At 49.0% G+C, this 19,317-nt stretch overlaps 5 protein-coding genes across 5 annotated transcripts; 2 read left to right on the top strand and 3 right to left on the bottom strand.

Moving 5' to 3' along the window:
• Positions 1 to 710: 710 nt before the first annotated feature.
• Positions 711 to 2,628, bottom strand: mirD (putative MFS siderophore iron transporter; the record flags this gene model as incomplete). Its single annotated transcript, XM_056895683.1, has 3 exons — positions 711 to 1,642; positions 1,696 to 2,309; positions 2,393 to 2,628. 3 exons carry the CDS (start codon positions 2,626 to 2,628, stop codon positions 711 to 713), a joined length of 1,782 nt encoding a protein of 593 aa, XP_056755431.1.
• A 1,107-nt stretch (positions 2,629 to 3,735) lies between these two features.
• sidH (enoyl-CoA hydratase/isomerase family protein) lies at positions 3,736 to 4,617 on the bottom strand (the record flags this gene model as incomplete). The annotated part of the gene is made up of 2 exons (XM_056895682.1): positions 3,736 to 4,325; positions 4,389 to 4,617. The coding sequence occupies 2 exons, from the start codon at positions 4,615 to 4,617 to the stop codon at positions 3,736 to 3,738; spliced, it is 819 nt and encodes a 272-aa protein (XP_056755430.1).
• Positions 4,618 to 5,100: 483 nt separating this feature from the next.
• Positions 5,101 to 6,488, top strand: N7537_004624 (GNAT family N-acetyltransferase; the record flags this gene model as incomplete). The annotated part of the gene is made up of 2 exons (XM_056895681.1): positions 5,101 to 6,057; positions 6,117 to 6,488. The coding sequence occupies 2 exons, from the start codon at positions 5,101 to 5,103 to the stop codon at positions 6,486 to 6,488; spliced, it is 1,329 nt and encodes a 442-aa protein (XP_056755429.1).
• Positions 6,489 to 7,522: 1,034 nt separating this feature from the next.
• Positions 7,523 to 11,527, top strand: N7537_004623 (ABC transporter permease/ATP-binding protein; the record flags this gene model as incomplete). The annotated part of the gene is made up of 3 exons (XM_056895680.1): positions 7,523 to 8,456; positions 8,509 to 9,962; positions 10,055 to 11,527. 3 exons carry the CDS (start codon positions 7,523 to 7,525, stop codon positions 11,525 to 11,527), a joined length of 3,861 nt encoding a protein of 1,286 aa, XP_056755428.1.
• Positions 11,528 to 11,811: 284 nt separating this feature from the next.
• sidD (nonribosomal peptide synthase SidD) lies at positions 11,812 to 18,104 on the bottom strand (the record flags this gene model as incomplete). The annotated part of the gene is made up of 2 exons (XM_056895679.1): positions 11,812 to 17,622; positions 17,679 to 18,104. The coding sequence occupies 2 exons, from the start codon at positions 18,102 to 18,104 to the stop codon at positions 11,812 to 11,814; spliced, it is 6,237 nt and encodes a 2,078-aa protein (XP_056755427.1).
• Between the last annotated feature and the right edge of the window lie 1,213 nt (positions 18,105 to 19,317).

The raw sequence follows: 19,317 nt of genomic DNA, 5'->3' as shown, positions 1-19,317 counted from the left end.
CATGCAAAGACGGTAAAGACGCAACTGGAAAAAAAAGTTATCAGATCTTTTTGGTCCCTGGTTCCACCTTTAAGTGGATGGGCTTTAGTCATACATGGATCTCTTCAAATGACACCGAACTTTGTAGACTATTAAGGTAGGTACGGAACATAGTGATATGTATGTATTGGTCAAGTCCCGTAGAATTTATTTAAAGCAAATGGATACAGTCTTTTACATACATAGATTACTTACATAGTTACTAGCGGTATATTTTATGAAACCTATCTTAAGTACCACATTACCATAATTACACGCCATACCGCTGTTCTTTCGGTAAACGAAAACAAACACTAAGCGAGCTGCAGGTCGCTGAAAACTCGGCGTGGGCTCCTCCGATTCTTGGCGTATGATGTCGAGAGTGGAATAAACATCCGATCCTCGTGTATCATTACCAAGTTATCTGTCCAACCGTATAGCGTTGCAAAGCTGATGTTATTATTGTCTCGAAAGGTCGTAGCAAAGACAGATTACAAGAATAGAAACATTCGTTCGGATAGTCATAACATTCTGCATTCAGATCATTATGTGAATATGATTAAATAAGTTACAAAAAGCAAAGCCGGTCGAAAACTGCCTAGGGGCAGCTACTCGTATTTTGGATATAATAGGAACGGGGTCATCAACAGTGTCGTTGTCGAAAATTATCTCCAAGGGCGAGGGCGAACATCTCAGAAGACGGTACCCTTGACCTGAGCAACCTTCTTCAGGTCGATGTCGCGGATCATGAGGGACCAGAAGATGCACAGACCCATGAGACCGGTGCCAACAGCAAGCATTCTTGTCTGAGAATAGGCATAAGCTTCCTGAATAGCCAGTCTCGCGGCGGATCCGGTGGGGTAGGAGATCTGCTGGGCAAGATCTTCATAAATTAAATCGATGTCTCCCATTACAGACTCGGGAAGCCTCGTCTCGAGGGCTTTGTAGAATGTGTTGGTCCAGATTGCGGCACAAATGGTAGAACCGGCAGCATTGCCGACAGTACCCACGACATTCAGCAGAGCAAGGACAGTTGCGACGTGCTGGTGGTCGGCGGCAGCCAAGATAGCAAGCTGCTCAACAATGATGAAGACAGATCCACCAATAGAGATGAAAATCTGGCACATAACGAGATAACCAACAGATTGGTTGGGACGGCGGAAGTAAATCATCAACCCCTGGGCAAAGATGTACAGCGGGACCGCAATGTAGAGAGTCCACTTGAAGCGACCAGTCCTGCGAATGACGAAACCGACTCCAAGCAAAAGGAAGCCGGAGACAACATCGAAAGTGTTGCTAACGTAACCAGCCTCGGAGATGCTGAGGTCATTTACTACCTGCAAAAAGGAGGTATAGTAGTTGTTCCAGCAGTAGTAAGAGAGCTGGTATGTCGCGTCGAGCAAGCATGCACCAATAACAGTTCGATCAGTCAACAAACTGAAGTTGAACATCGGGGTGGGAGCAAAGCGGAACTCCCAAATAAGAAAGACACCAAGCATAACAAATCCGAGCACGATCATCGCAATGATGTAGCCTGATGCCCAGCCGTTAGGAGCATAAGTAGAAATGCTGAATGGAAGGAGGAAGATTGTAAGGCCGATAGAGAACACGAAAACACCAAGCACTATGCAAGTTAGTATTTGGCAAGGTCTAACGTTTGGAAAGCTCTCTACTCACAATCGAACTCCTTGATATAGTACCAAATGCTTTGGAGGAAAGTCCGGCCGCTAGGCTCCTTGACAATGAGACCGTTCTGCTCGGCCTTCCTCAAGTTGGCCTTCAGAATGAAGTAAAGAGGGGAGGCAACAATGGGGAAGATGATGGAGAATGCGCCAAAAGCCCATCGCCAGCTAATGTCTTCGTAGAAGCCCTCCGCAGCCTTGGGGCCAGCGAACGCAGTGATGATGTATGGCGAGGAGGTGAAAGCGTAAGCCAAACCTCGATTCTTGAGCTTGGAAATATCGGCGGTGATGACATCCACGCAGTATGTCATACCTCCAAATCCAATGCTGTAAAAGACGTAGGCAGCGCAGAACGTGGGAAGGTTATGGCACACAGCCATGAGAACCAGACCGAGCGTAGCAAACACGGTCATGGCCAGGAAACCCTCTGCACGGCCCCAAACGTCCATAACCTTGGCAGTTGGGATGTACACTGCGGCTGTCATGGCATCTGCGACAATGTAGATGACATTCAGTAGGGAGTGGCTCTCAAAGTCACTGGTGACATAGCTAAGCAAACTGTAGTTGATCGAGGATTGCATCGCATTGACGAAGTACAAAAACCAGATGCTATTGAAGATACGTATTAGTGAAAAAGCTGGTTTGCACGGGTTGATCGCCCCGTCGAAGTAAAAAAAAAAACTAGGGCTTACTTTGCAAAGACCGCAATCAGCATGGTCTTCGTCCAGCTCAAAGTCACAGCCTCGACATTTCTGACACCCTGCTGTAGATTTTCGGTAGGAACTTCAAGGTCTTCCTTGTTGGGCAAAACACCGGCCTCAGTGGGCATTTCGCTCTTTTTTTCGCCATCATTGGGCGCAGCGACTTGAGTAATAGACTCCTGGGTCGATGACCGCCGGAAGGCAGATCGGAACATGGAAATACCCATGATGATCTGGAGATCTGGAAATATAAAAAGTAGGCTGGTGGAACTCAAGAAAGTCACAGAGCCCAAGGGAAATCCTTGCCCTTATAGTAAATATAATTTCTGGTTATCAGTGCTCCAGATCCAGCGCTTAATAAAAAATACCGAACTCGGCAGATTGGTACAATCTTGGAAGACTAATGCACCCCACGAGGTCAAAAATGAACCAGTAAGGAGAGTCTTGGCGATGTCCTAGTGTTCATTCGCTGGATAATAATCTAGTAACCGACATTTTTTTCTCCCCCATAGGGCTTTTTTGGGCAGGCCATGTGTGGTTAGCCCGCCTGGGGCGTTGGCCAGAATGGGACATTCCGAAGATAGAATCTAATCAGATTGCATAAATAATGGGGTTTGTACCAGATAGATGCAGTGAAGGCAATGTTAACCGGCGATAGAAAACCGCTTGAAGCTCCAAAGCAGCTCGTGAATGTCTCCGATTGAGGCAATTAATACGTGAGACGAGCTTGGCATAGCTTGGCATAGCTTGGCACCCATCGTGGAATTGTCCCACCGCGACAAGAGCCGGAAAAAGAAATAAGAAGGAAAAAAAAATACGCAAATATTAATGAGCTAGATTGGATCAATGTGTCTAGGCGTCGTGGCCAGCACTAAAGCTGCTAAACGTGCGAAATCCGTGCGGATTCACCCCGCTGTACTCCGTACATCGTACCATATACAACACACGAATTGCCAGTGGATATATTGTACTCTGTAGATACTAGCAGTATGCATGTGGTATTATACGGATGTCCACGAAACAAGAGATTACTAAGATTGTTTAGAACATCTATATAAGTGGCAGACTTCTCCATGTATAAGATAGGCCTAGGTATTTCCCTGCATATTTTGGTAAATACACACCTCTTCTAGTTTAAAGTGCTTACCATGTGCATTCTGTTTTGTACTCAAACATTTCCAAGATTCAAAGAAAAATAAATTAATTACGTCGCGTTACATTTAATCAGATAAGTACATGTCCCACCATCAACCATGGCACCGCCATCCGACAGTGGAACTAGTTGCGCCACCAATCTGATTACAGAGTAAGTTGAGTGTACTTTTTTTTCTTCCTCACAATTTCGAATTCTTCCAGCTTGGTGACCGTTTCTCCACAAACGCCTGGATGCCTTCGGCAAAGTTAGGGCCCCCAACCAACCGAGGATACCATTGATCCGCCAGATCTGATACAGTATCCTCTACGCTGCCAGCTTCCCAGCTCATCCGAACACCCAGACGGCCAACAATAAGGGAATCGGGACTGTTTTTGCACATGACCTCGGCAACTTCGACTGCTGCTCGGACAACATCGGCCGGTGAATCCACAACTTGACTGATCAGACCCCAATCATGTAATGTGGTGGCGCTCACGCTCCTGCCAGTGAGCACGAGATCCATCGTGCGTTGCAGCCCAATGGTGCGGGTCAATCGCGGCAAACACCCAGCAACTGGCACGATTCCACGCTTCACTTCCGGAAGAGAGAAAATGGCTGAGGATGAGGCTAAGATAAGATCGCAATTTGCCACCATCTCGAAGCCTCCGCCCATGCAAATGCCGTTTACGGCGGCAATGATCGGTTTCTTGCCGGTCCGGCGAGGTAATCCGGCCAGGCCCGGCGCGGACATGTCATTGACGACACCAGCTTTGTTCATAGCGTTCCATTCTGTTCACTTCAGAGTCAGTCTTTGTCTTTGATATCTTTAGTGGCAGAAGAGAAGAAACCCGCCTCCTAGATCAGCCCCTGTACAGAAGGCTCGGCCGACACCGGTGATTATGGCGACCCATAAGCTTTCATCTTCATCAAACTGCTCCCAGATCTTGGCAATCTCTCGACTTGTAGTTTTGTCGATGCAATTTAGCTTGTTCGGTCTATTGATTGTGACCTGGACAACCCGCTCATGAGGAAAAGAAATAAAGAAATTCTCATAGTTCAAGGGTCCTGATCGTAAAGACATGATGAATTGTGAAGCAAAATATGCAGTGTATTGTGACTAATTCAAATTTAGTCTTCGACTTTATATTTTCCTCTTGGGCCAGGCTACGGATTATGTATTATCATTCGTAGGGGGAAGCTCGGTCGCAGAAAGCTTCCACGGAACCTCGGAACTTACAATAACAAGGCGATATCGGTATGTATGTTGCCCATACAAACATACAATATCATACATACAAAGTTGTATCCATATTTGAAAATAACAGACCCATAGGGCGATCTCCGAAACAAAAATTCCGCTCTAGGACTTCTCACAGATGAGGAAGGATTCAACCTCGGTTACTATATCCTTGCTTGATCATCCTTAACCTTTTTAGGATCTCACCTACATATAATCTGATCGTGCAAGGCGGGGAGCTCTCTCTTTTTTTTTCTTACTCCGAAACTCCAATCCCTTCGCAATTCTTGATCCTACCATCCATTGACGATCGAGAAATCTACGACAATGGCCTCGAAATCACACCAGTATCCTTTGGTCAAGCTACCACACCCTTATCTGACCGCATATCGTGTGAACACCGTCTCTGGATCGACACCGGCTAGGCACAACCTGACACTTGATGAACAGCCCGCAAAGGGTCGGTCTTTGCCTGAACAACTACACTCAGACTCGCTTTCATGGCTTGACTTGACATTCATTCCCAAGACCGAGCAGCCACCTATCTCAGATAACACTCCCTGGGGTCGCGCACGTCGCAGTCCCCAGACTGTCTTCCAGTGGTCAGGGAACAGCCCCCCTTCTTTGGGCCAAATTTGGAATGTGATCCACGCTATTTACCTCGGCCACCTAACAATCGAGTACTTTAGACTGACTCTGTCCGGCACAGGGCAGGAAGTCATCTACAATGAGCTTCTTACCACCGGATTAGCAATCAAGCATCCAAGAAACCTGCGGGACAGAGAAAACAAGGCTCTTCAATTCGACGATTTGCTGATTCTCCGAAGCGCCTTCTGGCAAGGTGCTGCTTCTCCATTTGGCCCTCGTCCTATCTGGGTGGTGGGAGATGGTACAGACGGCCCCATGCGGGAACCATTGTCTCAGTATCCTATCATGCCGGAGAACTACCAAATGACAAACAAGTTCCCCGAGGAGCCTGTATATACCCGCCACCCGACTCGCCGTCCCAAGCCGCACCCCGGATCCATTGTCTACAGTCGCTACATCCCAGAGATCAACGAGCACTTCTCCCTCGAAGTTGTTGACTGGGAAAGTGCGGAGCACGTCCAACTGTTTAACAAGTGGCAGAATGACCCGCGTGTTGCTGCAGGCTGGAATGAGACTGGAACTATTGAACAGCACACCGAGTATCTGCGTAAGCTGCACTTTGATCCCCATGTGCTGTGTCTGTTCGGACGCTTCGATGATACCCGCTTCTCGTACTATGAGTTGTACTGGTCAAAGGTAAATTCCTTCAATCGGTCGCGCTTTAGCCTGCATATATGCTAACACCTTGTCTACAGGAGGATCATTACGGCGCCCACTACGATGCTGGAGACTATGATCGCGGCCGTCACTCTCTCGTCGGCGATGCCAGCTTCCGAGGTGCACACCGCGTGAATGCCTGGTACTCGAGCTGCATCCACTATGTCTTTTTGGATGATCCCCGGACCGTCAATGCTGTCGGCGAGCCCAAGGCCACCGGCGCGACCATCTTGTCCTACGAGAACGCGCAGGGACTTACAATTGGCAAGTACGTCGATCTCGGACACAAGCGATCGGTGCACTCGATTTGCAGTCGTGAAAAGTGGTTCCAGTTGTGTCCTTTATTCTGGGATGGTCGCGAGCGACCTTTGGAATCTGCAGATCGCGCCGCGTGGAATGCCAAACTGTAAATTTGCTTGTGCTTTCTTGACTATTTCTTATCACTGATCAACAAAACTTACAATATTCAATGTACAAAATTTCATGACATATTCCTTTTTTTATTTGCCGTCATCATCCCGAGACAAGTGGGGTTAACTCGTGTCGGTCCACAATTGAGCTTCCTTCTTGGGTCAGTTCCTCCTAGCAACGCGTTGTCTACTCCGCTTTGCCCCAATCAATCAGATAATCTTTCAGAAGGTTTTTTATTTATTTTAATTGCATGTGTGACGAGACCCACATGGCTTCGTGTGTTGTATGTAATAAATAACCTTGGAACAATAACAATAATTCTTGTAAAATGTTATTTTCGCACATTTAATATGCAAGATCAACCAATTTGCATAACACTATGAAACACCAAAACAAAATATTAATTAATACGTGTTGCTAGAGCTGAGAAAGAATTTGGAGACGATTCATTGAGGTTTTCGTAATTTCCCATCTATCCACCACAGCCAGCAAAAGCGGAGAGCAAAATATTTCCGTATATTTCTTTTTTTTTAAAAAAAAGAAGAATACAACGTGTATCTTCTCTAGATGTAAAATACAGTCCTTAGAAATAACTTTGACAATACAGCCGTATTTACCCGAGCATACACGTATGAACGGGTAGTGGGGAACCACAGTACATATTCTCCATTTTGATCTGATAACCCCCGTCCGTATAATTGAAATTCTTCATGCTGCCCCCCTTGTGGGTTGCATCTTTGGATCAACTGTCAAAACCGATGTCGGCTGATTGAAAAATCAGACCGGCATGTTAAACATCCGGAAATCCCCTGGAAATTTCCCTCTTCACACTTGGCATACATCTTTCTTTGGGTCTTAGTCGCAACCCAGTTAAAGTCGCTTCACCGAATGGATTCACGCTAAGGAGTGGGTGCAATTTTCATGGTGACGCCACTTTCAAACTAGCAAAGCGATAAATTGATCGCTTGTGAGAACTTAGCTTCTTCAACACTCAAACGACAATCCCAGTGTTGAACGCCATTTTCGAGCCACCATGGGTTTCGGGAACCTTGCAGACTACCCCAGGCTGCTTGTGGCTGCCAATCCCTCGCGACTCGAATTGGGAACCCTCTTTGTTGGCCTGGCGTCTTCAATTGCATCGGGTGTCCCCTTTCCCATCATTGGTATCATATTCGGCCAACTGATCGACGATTTCAACTCAGTGACATGCAAGGAAACTGGTGGCTCCTCGACAGGGGACTCTAGCGATCAATCTGACATCAATAGCAAAATTCTGCTGATCGTGTACCTGGGCATTGCTCAATTCGTTTTAATCTACCTTCACCTACTATGCTGGACTATGACCGGTGCGCGCCTGGCGCAGCGACTCCGCGAAAGATACCTCCAGAACTTACTCCGACAAGAACCCTCTTTCTTTGATAACCTGCCCGCTGGAGAAGTTGCTTCTCGACTCAACACCGATATCCAAACAATTCGCTCCGGTACAGCTGAGAAGGTCGGAATCTGTATCTCGAGTTTCTCTTTTTTCGTCACCGCATATGTTGTTGCATTTATCAAAGACTCTATTCTTGCCGCGATGCTGCTTTCCTTGATCCCTGCATACTTCATCATGTCATTTGTTGGAAGTTACTATATCGAGAAATACACCGGGCGCATGTCGGATTATGCTGCTTCCGCTGCGTCGATTGCTTCCGAGGCGCTTAACAACATTGTTGTGGTGCACGCCTTTGGTGCGAACGGTCGTCTGGAGGAGAAGTTCTCCAAGGCACTGAAGGACTCGGAAACCGAAGGATTGAAAAAGGCCAGCGCCACTGGTATTCAAGCTGGTGTCTTGTATTTCGTAGCATATGGTGCGAACGGTCTTGCATTCTGGCAAGGAAGTAAGCAGATCGCCGCGGCAGTGCGTGCGGGGTCGGCGGGTGCGACTGTTGGATCTGTTTTCACTGTTATCTTCGTCTTGGTTGAAGGTCAGTTTGATTAATATCTTACTATGGAATATTTTACTAACATTAACGACAGCTACCCTGCTTCTGAGTCAAGTTGCACCTTTCATCCACTTGTTTACACAGGCTGTTGCTTGTTACCACAAGCTGCGTGACGATATCGAGCGTAAAACCTTGATTGATGGATACTCCGATGCGGGAATTCGCCTCACCCAGGCGGAGGGTGGATTTGAGTTCAAGGACGTCTCCTTCATTTACCCCTCCAGGCCGGAGATCACCGTTCTTAACAAGATCAATCTCTCTATTGCTCCCAAGAAGCACACAGCCATTGTTGGTCTTTCTGGAAGTGGAAAGTCCACCATCGCAGGCTTGGTTATCCGCTTGTATGATGCCACTGAAGGTGAGATCACTTTCGATGGCCAGAATATCCGCGACGTCAACACCCGTGACCTGAGAGGATTTCTCAGTCTTGTGCAGCAGGAGCCCTCCCTTCTCGACCGATCCCTTTTGGAGAACATCGCACACGGCTTGGTGAACTCAAGCAAACCGGCCCATGCACACCTGAAGACGGCACTCCTCGGAACTGACCTCTCTGATCTAGCCACTGAAGTCAGAGATGGTCAGGATCTTATGACCGCAGCAGAGAGACGGGGCCCAGAAATCGTCGAAATTGTTCAATTGGCCCGGCAGGCTGCTGCGCTTGCCGATGCGGATGGCTTTATTGAGGCATTGCAGTATGGGTACGCCACGATGGTTGGCTCTAGTGGTCGACTCATTAGTGGTGGTCAAAAGCAACGAGTCTCTCTTGCCCGTGCTCTTGTCAAGGATCCCGCGGTTCTAATTTTGGACGAAGCAACTGCTGCTCTGGATTCACGCAGTGAACAGCGTATCCAGCGGGCTATCAACAACATCTCAACCGGTCGAACTGTCATCACAATCGCTCATCGTCTGTCAACAATCACAAATGCTGATAAGATCGTTTGTATGCACAAGGGAGATATCTTGGAGGAGGGAAGTCACTCGGAGTTAATGGCTGGTAATGGACCTTACTCTGAGCTGGTCAAATTGCAGACTCTCGGAGCCGCATCCGCATCCAACAAGACTGATACCACCACCAGCATTGAGAGCGTCAGCAAGTCCGATGCTACCTCTATTACCGACGTTGAAAATGAGAAGGGCAGTGTTTCAAATGAACTAGAACCCACAAAAGAAACCCGTGTCTTGACCACGGAAGCACCAGCCGGTAACTCTGCAGAGGAAGAAGAGGAAGAGCCTGAGACCCCGGTCAAATCAGTGTGGGATCTTTGCAAGGGCTATGCACCAGCTCTCAAGCCCCATTTGCTCGTCATCTTCGCTGCTCTTTTCGGTTCCAGCATGGTTGGCGGAGCCTTCTCTGGTGAAGCCGTCATTTTCGGAAACACAGTCGGAAGTTTAAACCCTTGCTTCAGTGCAGCCAGTATCAGCGAACGGGGTAACTTCTACGGTCTGATGTTCTTCGTCCTTGCCATCATCGAGTTCTTTGCAAACATCGTCAGCTGGGGGGATTCGGACTCGTTTCTGAGAAAATAGTCTACAAAGTACGAGTCTTGTCATTCCGGTCACTGTTTGAACAAGATCTCCAGTGGCATCAGTCCAACGGTCGTTCGCCTGCCTTGCTTCTGTCTTATATCACCAGAGATGGTAACGCCCTTGCTGGTATGAGCGGATCTGTCATTGGCACCCTGTTCTCTATCACCGTTAACCTCATCGCCGCCATTATTTTGACCCACATTATTGCCTGGAGAATTGCACTGGTCTGCCTCGCCCTTGTCCCTCTCCTACTCGGAGCTGGTCTAATGGAGCTGATGGTCCTCGGCAAATTCGAGGAGCGTCATGAAAACGCCTACACCAAGTCTGTCGACATTGGCGTGGAAGCAGTTACCTCTATCAAGACAGTCGCTTCTCTTTCTCTTGAAGAAAACACTCTGAAGACCTACCGACGATCCCTGAAGGGGCCCCGCAGGGAGACATTCATGGTTACCGTGCAGGCAAGTTTGTGGCAAGCCATGACCTACTTCTTGGGTAACATGGTGAATGCACTGGCATACTGGTGGGGTTCCAAGCAGATCATCAACGGCAACTATACTCAGACCGAGTTCCTCATTGTTGTCTTCTCTCTCTTGGTCAGTGCCCTGCTTTGGAGTCAGATGTTCGCTCTCGCGCCCGAGCTTTCTGCCGCGCGATCGGCAATGTCCAGAATCCTTGGCCTGATCGAGATCGGCAAGGACAAGATGAACTCCCAGCTCACACCATCCAACAAGGATGTCGAGGCAATTGAAGAAAAGCCCACCTACAACTCTGGTAGCTCGGCTTCCAGCGTGCAGCTCCGCGATGTCCACTTCTGTTACCCTGCCCGGCCAGACATGAAGGTGCTAAAGGGCTTGAACGTTGATATTCGCCCCGGCAAGTTCTGTGCCCTAGTTGGACCCAGTGGTGCCGGTAAATCGACCATCATCTCCCTGGTCGAACGCCTGTACACACCTGAATCTGGCTCCATCATCATCGACGGCGTCGACATGACTAAGACCTCAGACGTCTCCTTCCGTGACTGGATTTCCTTGGTACCCCAAGACAGCGTTCTGTTTGAGGGAAGCATCGAGTTTAATGTTGGTCTTGGTGCCCGGCCCGGCCACAATGTGACTCTTGAAGAAATCCAAGAGGCTTGCAAGCTCGCAAACATCCACGATGTTATCACTTCATTGCCGGATGGTTACCAGACCCTCTGTGGACCCAGTGGTAACCAGTTCTCTGGAGGCCAGAAGCAAAGATTGTCCATTGCTCGTGCTCTCGTTCGCAAACCTAAGCTTCTCATTCTTGATGAATCGACTAGTGCCTTGGACGCTGAATCCGAGAAGCTCTTGCAGGATGGTCTGGAGAAGGCCGCACGGGGAATCACTGTCATTGCTATTGCTCACCGTCTTCACACTATCCGGAAGGCCGATGTCATATTCTTGATTGATGGTGGTGTATGCACTGATTCTGGATCTCATGACGAATTGCTCGAGCGGTCCGACAGCTACCGGGCAAATGTCATGCATCAGACAGTGGCGACTTGAAAAAAATCTAGTTTCCTTTTAAATTTCTAGTACTTGTTTAATATATATCCCAATTGTTTAATTTTTACCAGTGTTTTTATGCGACCCGTTTACTAGTAGAAATGGCTAGCATCCTTTCGTATCCAAGTGAAAGACATTAGAGGCACAATACGGAGCCATAAATGTAGGAGTTGGATATCTAAGACCTTTGGTTCTGTAGGAAAGACATATTAGAATATAAGAGAAACAATAAAATAAAGTTCTAACCCATCTCCGATCTATCTGCTTTATAAAAATATCATATATCATGTTGAGGCACCAAGAACCAGGGGCTCGGAGCGACAACCCGACAACTCCTGAACAGCAGCCGCCAACTCATCAAGAGTGGCATCCACAAACTTCTCATCCCTTTTACTTCCAACAAATCCAACATGCATCTTCCCACCACGCACAAATGAGACAGCCTTCAACGGATAAGCAGCATCACCATGCGGGTTTGAAATATCAACCTTGCAAGAAGTTCCAGCAAATGGCATATCATCGAAATCATCCCAGTCCTGGTGATGAACAATCGAGTCAAAAGATTGTGCCTCCGGTGACCACTGCGCGCACTGCTTCGATATCTTCTCGAATCCGAGGAAATCGTGCGCCGCAGACTCGGCGTTCTGCTTCTGCACAAAGCGCAACAGATCCATCGCCGTCCACTGTGTCTCGAACTTTACTCTGACAGGAGTGAGTTGGTAGCATGGACCCACGACGTTCTCCACGTTCACAAGGTCGATCATTCGGCCCGAGGTCACCATGCCGAATGTCACATCGGGCTTGCCCAAACGACGGGCAAGGACCAGTGCCCATGCTGCGGTGAGCACATTTGCAGTCGTGATCTCCTGCACGGGCTGGAATTCTTCGACCGCCCTCTCGTGGAAGATGGCTTTGTCTGTGGGCTGGACCGTAGCTCCGTCGAGGACAGACAATGTCGAGTCCTTGAGCAGATTGCCCCAGTAATTGACTGCTTGGGTTTGGAGACGTCCATCGGAGACTCGTGCCATGTACGAGGCGAATGGCGCAAAGTCCACAACTTTGTCTCCGACATATAGAGTCTCCAAGTCTTGGAGTAGTTTGGGGAGTGAGACGCCATCATATTGGGCATGCGAGAGTCCTAGCACGAGGCAGTGCTTTCCGTCGTTACCTTGGACATGGAAGAGCTTGAGGAATGGCGATCCAAGTTCGAAGTTTGTCTCGATGTCTGCTGTGCAGAGCTCAGTGACGTATTGCTCAATCTCCTTGTCGGCCTGGTGCATATCCACGGGGACATGTGCGTCTTGGAGGACAACTTGAAGGTAAGACGATTCATGCTCGATGAAGACAGTCCGCAGAATATCGTGGGTCTTAACCAGGTCATTGCAAGCGCGTAGCAATTGCTCGTGATGGATGTTTTGGTCGAAGTACAGCATGGTGTATTGGATGGAAGTGCGTGGCGCTCCAATGGTTCCTCTGATATCAAGCGCTTGCGAACCTGTGACTGGAGACACATCCAATATGGGCCAGCCTGGGTTGGCAAGCTTAGGCCGGACAGTTGAGGCCAAGAACATCTTAACATCTAGATTGCTCAGCGCTGAGAAGGGCTTGTATGGCTGGGCATTTTCCTTCACTTGGTCCACTTTCAGCACCTTGGCTGCATCACCAAGACGCATGTGTTGGAAGATATCGGCTACTGACAAGCTGTGTCCCTGTGTTCGGAGACTTGAAACCAATTTCATTGCTAAGACAGAGTCACCTCCAAGACGGAAGAAGTTATCGTCGACGTCAATTTGCTCCAGGCTCAATCGGAGGATCTTTGCCCAAGCGGATTGCAGGATCTTTTCCGTCGGTGATAGTTTTGTCTGAGCCAAGCCCTTCGTCCATGCCTCCTTGAAGCCTCCACGAAGCTGTTCGAGAACGCTTTGAGGAATCTTTGAGGCCAATTGGTTGAGGGACGTGTGATCGAGCTGCTCCAAACCAGCCGGCAACTTGTCAACCACAACGTACGCAGAGGGGGCCATGTAGGATGGCAGTGAATCTCGGATGAATTTGTCGAGCTTCTTCAGTGACACAGCAAGTGTAACGGAAATAGTGTCGCAGACCGTCGTCTCGTCGCCGACCAACTCGTATTTCGCCGGCATGACTCTTACGCTGTCTTCCTCAGAAGGCTGGTTCTCGATAAAGACAGCCAGCTCTTGCTCTGTTACTTTCTGGGTGCCTTCTCTCAATGGCTGGAACACGGATGCAGCGGCACGAGTTGCTGACGGGAGGTGTTTTTCGAAATGTGACTCAAGATCTGCAATATCCACTGCATGTCCCTGAAGGGGCACGACATTCTCCTTACGGCCAACAAATACTAGACTTCCATCATCCTGAAGCTGGACCATGTCACCTGTAGGCTGTACCTTTCCTGATCGACCAGCACATTCAGAGCTTCCAGCCACGAGCCAGGCAGGGGACTCGACTGTTTCCCCAGAGAGGCAAGCACCCTCAAGCCAAAGTTCACCAACACTGCCGATGGGCGACAACAAATCCGGGTTGCGAGCATCACACACCCAAGGAATCATAGTACGAGGATAGACTGATCCTTGTTTGGTGCTCGCATGGGCGCGAAGGTTGCCAGAGGTTTCATCCACGGAAAGAGGAGGGGTCTGGTTCCATTGCCAGATTTGGTTGACTTCTGTCTCAGGAAGGCAAGAAATCTCATCAATGCGCTTGTCAAGACCCTTGGACAACTGCACGCAAGCGGTTTCCAACTGCGCGAGGATACGCTGCATCTGCGAACCCTCGATCAGGCTGCTGTCGAAACTAGCGCAAACCCTAAGACCTTCCTTGCGGATACCAAAGGCCACCATAAGCGGGTACGGGTTGAAATGAAGCGCCTCACGGACAACATCTCCAAGCTCAAATCCAAGATCGCTGCCGACGTACTCGGGGTCGGGCTGGATGACCAGTCCAGTGCCGGCTTCACATGCATACTGCGCATCTTGGCTGACCTTTCTGATATTCTGCATACCCATGTGCTGGTAGGGTGTACGAGCCAAAACGGTTTGCTGCACCGTCTGCAAGTATGATTCGACTGAGCTGGACCGGCGGACCTGGACGCGGATAGGAATTGTTGCGATCAGTGGTCCGACGATGCTCTCCACGCCCGGCAGCGAAATATCACGACCAGTGAGAGTCTCACCAAACACGACATCGTCGCTTCCAGTGTACTGGGATGCAACGAGGGCCCATGCACCACGCACCAATGTGGCCATCGTGAAAGGTGATCCTGCACTTGTCTCGAGGGCAATCTGATGTTCGATTAGGCCATTAGGAGTTGGCATGAAATCGCGAGAGGGCAGACGGGGGAACTGAGGCCCAACAGCACCCTTCAACTCCCGTCGCCAGAAGTCATGCATGGCGGTCTCGTCTGTATCGCGTACGTACTTAACAAAGTTCCGCATCTGTGTCTGGATCTCGACGGACAGATTCTGCAGGGCATCGCTGACTTGCTTGAGAACGATAGGCTCTGACCATCCGTCGTATAGAACGTGGTGGACAGTCCAGACCATATACCGTTTGTCTTCATTTGCATTGCTGACAATGCCGTATCGAGCCAGGCTTTGTCCAAGGTTCATCCTTTCGCTTCGGTCATTCTCGAGATATTGATCCAGGTCGGTGGAGTATCTCCAGGAGACGCCTTCCTTCACAACAATTTGCTGAAGGCCTGGGTCTTGGAGTGGTGCCAGACGAGATCGTAGGATAGGGCTTACTGCAACGACATCTTCCCAAGCCTTCTTCCAAGCATCCAGGCTAATATGTGACGGAATACATGCGACTCTCTGAGCGATATACGCCTTTGTCGATTTGAGCGAGAAGGTGAACAATGACTCTTGTGTGGGTGTACAAAGGTAGATATCTTGCACATTTGCTTGATCCACTCCGCAAGCTTCTGCTGCTTCGAGGCAGGCGCTCTCGACAGATTGGGAGATCAAAGAAAATGCCGGAATCTCTTCCTGTACGTGAGAGCTGCAAGGCTGGATGACGGTGGCCATCGCCGAGAGGGTAGGATTTCCGAAAGTGCTGATGACAGAAAGGTCAAGGTCTTGCGACCTGCAGACAGACACGAGTCTCATCGCCGCCAGGGAGTCACCACCCAATGCAAAGAAGTTGTCATCAGGACGAATGGCTTCTGCGTCGAGTTTGAGTGTCTCGGCCCAGGCCTGTCGGAGGCGTTTTTCAAGCTCATTCAGTTCCCGAGAAGCAGTGCTTGCGGCTCCTTGGTCCAGCTGGCGTAAATCAACTGTCGCACCAAATGCTCGGAGTTGTTTGCGATCGGTCTTGCCTGAAATCAACACCGGCATAAGATTAACCGGGATATATGTGGTCGGCACCATGTATCGCGGCAAAGTTTTCGCCACATCTGCATTAGCCTTCGTCAATACGCTGTTCAACTCGCTTGAGATCTCGTCCAAGGCAAGCTCGGCCTGCCCATGTCCCTTTGGCTGGAAGGCAACGAATGCCACGAGCATTGGCTGGCCCCCATAATCCTTGGGCGTAATCACCTCAGCAATGACATTAGCCTCTGAGGGCAGAACAGCCTTTAGCTGACTCTCGATTTCGCCCAGTTCGACACGCTGTCCTCGCAGCTTGACTTGAGTATCCTTTCGTCCAACGAAAACGATGCCGCCAAGACCGTCGGGGTCATATCTTCCAAGATCACCAGTCTTGTACAGACGACCCTGACGACCAGGATATTCTTTGTGGCCTGCGACCAACCAAGGTGGATCATTGATGAAAGCAGCAGCAGTCTTCTCGGGGTCATTTAGATAGCCCTGTCCGACAATGGGGCCCTCAACGAGCAGCTCGCCTACAGCGCCGACTGGCACAAGCTCGTTATGGTCATTCGGGTTTGCGATCCACATGGCTGCACCGTTTCCTGGGCCAATGGAGAGGTAATCTCTGCCAGTAGCAGCGCTGGCGTTGACTGTGCATCCAATCGTACATTCGCAGGGACCGTAACCAATGATGATTCTGGTTTCTTTGCCCCAGTGGTTGGCGTCTCTTGCCGAGACTGCTTCACCTCCAAGACCGAGACCGCTGAGCGATGCGATAACATCCGCGTCCAGAATTCGGCCCACTGAGGGGGTCAAACCTGCGTAGTTAATTCGCATTGTGCGGATAACTTCGTTGATATCATTGAGTCGATCCTCGTCCGATGGGATGCAAAGACAACCACCGTTTCCGAGTGTTAAAAGCATACTATCGATGCTGACGTCGAAGGCGTAGGATGCAAAATCAAGAACCCTGGACTCTGGCGTGTATCCAACTGCCTTTGCTCGAGGAATGGCACTGCTCGTGTAGGTTTCATGGGAGATCTTCACTCCCTTCGGAGTGCCCGTGCTGCCAGAGGTGAAGATGATGTACATAAGGGTGGAGGATGGTACAGCGGGTAAGTCGGAGATTGATGGGGGGTTTGCTGAATTTGTGAAAGCATCTTCTTCAACCACGAAATGGTTTCCAGTTGGCATGATCGTCAGTGACAGCTCATACTGCTTGCGGGACGAAACCATTGACTTTGCGCCGACCTGCACCGCCATGTTCTGAAGACGGGCAAGCGGAAGAGTTGGATCCATGAGCGCAAGGGTTGCGCCTGCTTTCATCACTCCGAGAACAGCGACAATTGTCCACCTAGACTTCTCAAAGCACACGGGGAGGACATCATGCAGCTCGACGCCCATGTTTTTGAGCGAGCACGCCACAGAAGTGGACCATTGATCAATTTGGCCATAGGTCAGGCTACCATCCCAGGAATCAATGGCAACTTTGTCTGGGTATTCGCGAGCTCTTTCGGCGACCATATCTTGCATGCAAAAGTTGTATGTAGGAGGCAATTCGTGGTTCCACCCCCATATATCGTTCAAGTCACTTGCAGTCGGCCGAAGGCATTGTTCAATGGTCGCCTCGGGATTTGTGAGGCATACGCTCACGGTGTCGGCAAGTGCCTCGACATGGTGACTCACTGTGTACGGCAACATGTTCTCGGTATGCCACAATGGGCGAATTTCGAGGTGGGCATTATTGAAGCGAACTTCGAGATGAAGCATACCCTTTTCAATCACTGTTAGTTATGATTGCGTGGCTATGGTTTTAATTGTTCGCTTACTTCATCTTTGGCTTCTTCAGACGTTCGCGAAAGAGAGCTGGTGCTCAAAACGAGGGATGCGGGACTTGACGCTCCCGCGGTGATATTCCGAGAGATCGCCATCGCAACTTCTCCCACATTACTTTGCAATCCTTTCATTACTTCATTCATCAATATTTTGTTCCCCGATTCGGGCTCAGTGCCATTTGCGAAATCTTTGTAGGACCAGTCGTATGATATCTGGCTGTCTTCCCGGCTGCGCAACAAGACCATGAGCCATGACAACAGTACAATATCTTCCTTCATGCCGGTCGGAGTGGTGATTTGTTCAGAGGCAAGATGCGCGATTTGGAATGAGCTGAAGTCGCCATTCTTGTCTGTTGGCACTTTCTCAATTCCATTTGGCGCATTGTGAATACAGGCATTTTCGAAAGGCATGAAGCCCATTATGACGGCAGACCAGCACAGCTGGTCTAATTAGCCTCGAATTGATGTGAGGAAGGAATTGGAGCTTGACTATTAAATCCAGAGCCTTTGCGCGGGCCGATTTGACGGAGGTGTGTCACTATATAGCCAACTAGCCACGGTTCTGCTGTATCATGCTCCACCTCCAGGCCTGAAAGCTCCGAAGTATCCTGACTGTATGTACCCTGCGGGTATTTTGCATATCATCACCGAGATCGGCTATTGCGGGGTGGATTATTCGACATACACCTGTTCTGGAAGGGAGCATGTGCCTGTTTCATCGTACGTGTAAGTGATTTCAGATCTCAAACCTACATACAATACAGTATAATACAGAAAGTATCCACAGGCTCCACATGAAAAAATCGTAAGGGAGAAATGAGAAACAAAAGAAAGCCTACCCAAGACTATTTCCAGTTAGGCTATTGTTCATCATCAAAACAAGAATTAAAAGAACCTCATGCTGTAGGCTATGAGGAAAGCAGCGTGAATATGATCGACCTATTCTGAAACACATCGAGGCTTACTCCGAACTGAAAAGGAATTGTTCTCCGAGGTTTTGGGGCCCAACTGCTCAGGGGACCCATGATTGTGCGCTTCAAGCGGAAAAGACCGATTCACGATAGAGGTAGGAACGAGGGGGCCTTGTGATATTTTGTCATTCCGAGACCCACCTTAAGATCGCATACACGCGCATGTGTGTCGTGTAATCCGTACACTTTTCGCAATATGTACCAATATAGCAAGCTCCGAATATACCCATCCGATAATTTTAAATAATAATATTCGCTTGGGCCCTGGCGCAACGAGCGTGTAAGCATAAAAAAAATCCAAAAAAGGACACACTTTGTTGCGCACGTTCCTTACTTGATTTCTTGGCTCGCTTGCAGAAAGCTTTAAATGGATTCTTCCAAACGCCACAAAATATCAATCCACTCTTGTTGATACTATTCGTTTGTGGTCTGATGAAGGTTGCAATGTTGCAATACTTTGGTCTTGGTTTTGCACAATGCCCAGATATAAAAGGGCCTCTTCAGGCAAGGATCTACTAATATGAAGTCGGGTAAGGCTGACTATTAAGTTGACCAAGAATTCCCAAGCATCTTCGAAAAGTCTTGTGTTGAGGTTGATGAATTTACTCCTGCAGGTTGGGTAGAGTTTTCAAAGAGGGGCAATCTAATCAGATTCTCCTATT

This window comes from Penicillium hordei, assembly GCF_028827395.1.
Source record: "Penicillium hordei strain IBT 12815 chromosome Unknown utg000002l_segment0_segment0, whole genome shotgun sequence".
NCBI classification, from domain to species: Eukaryota; Fungi; Ascomycota; class Eurotiomycetes; order Eurotiales; family Aspergillaceae; genus Penicillium; species Penicillium hordei.
The sequence above is the reverse complement of the archived record's forward strand: the minus strand, read 5'-3'. Positions and strand labels throughout refer to the sequence as shown.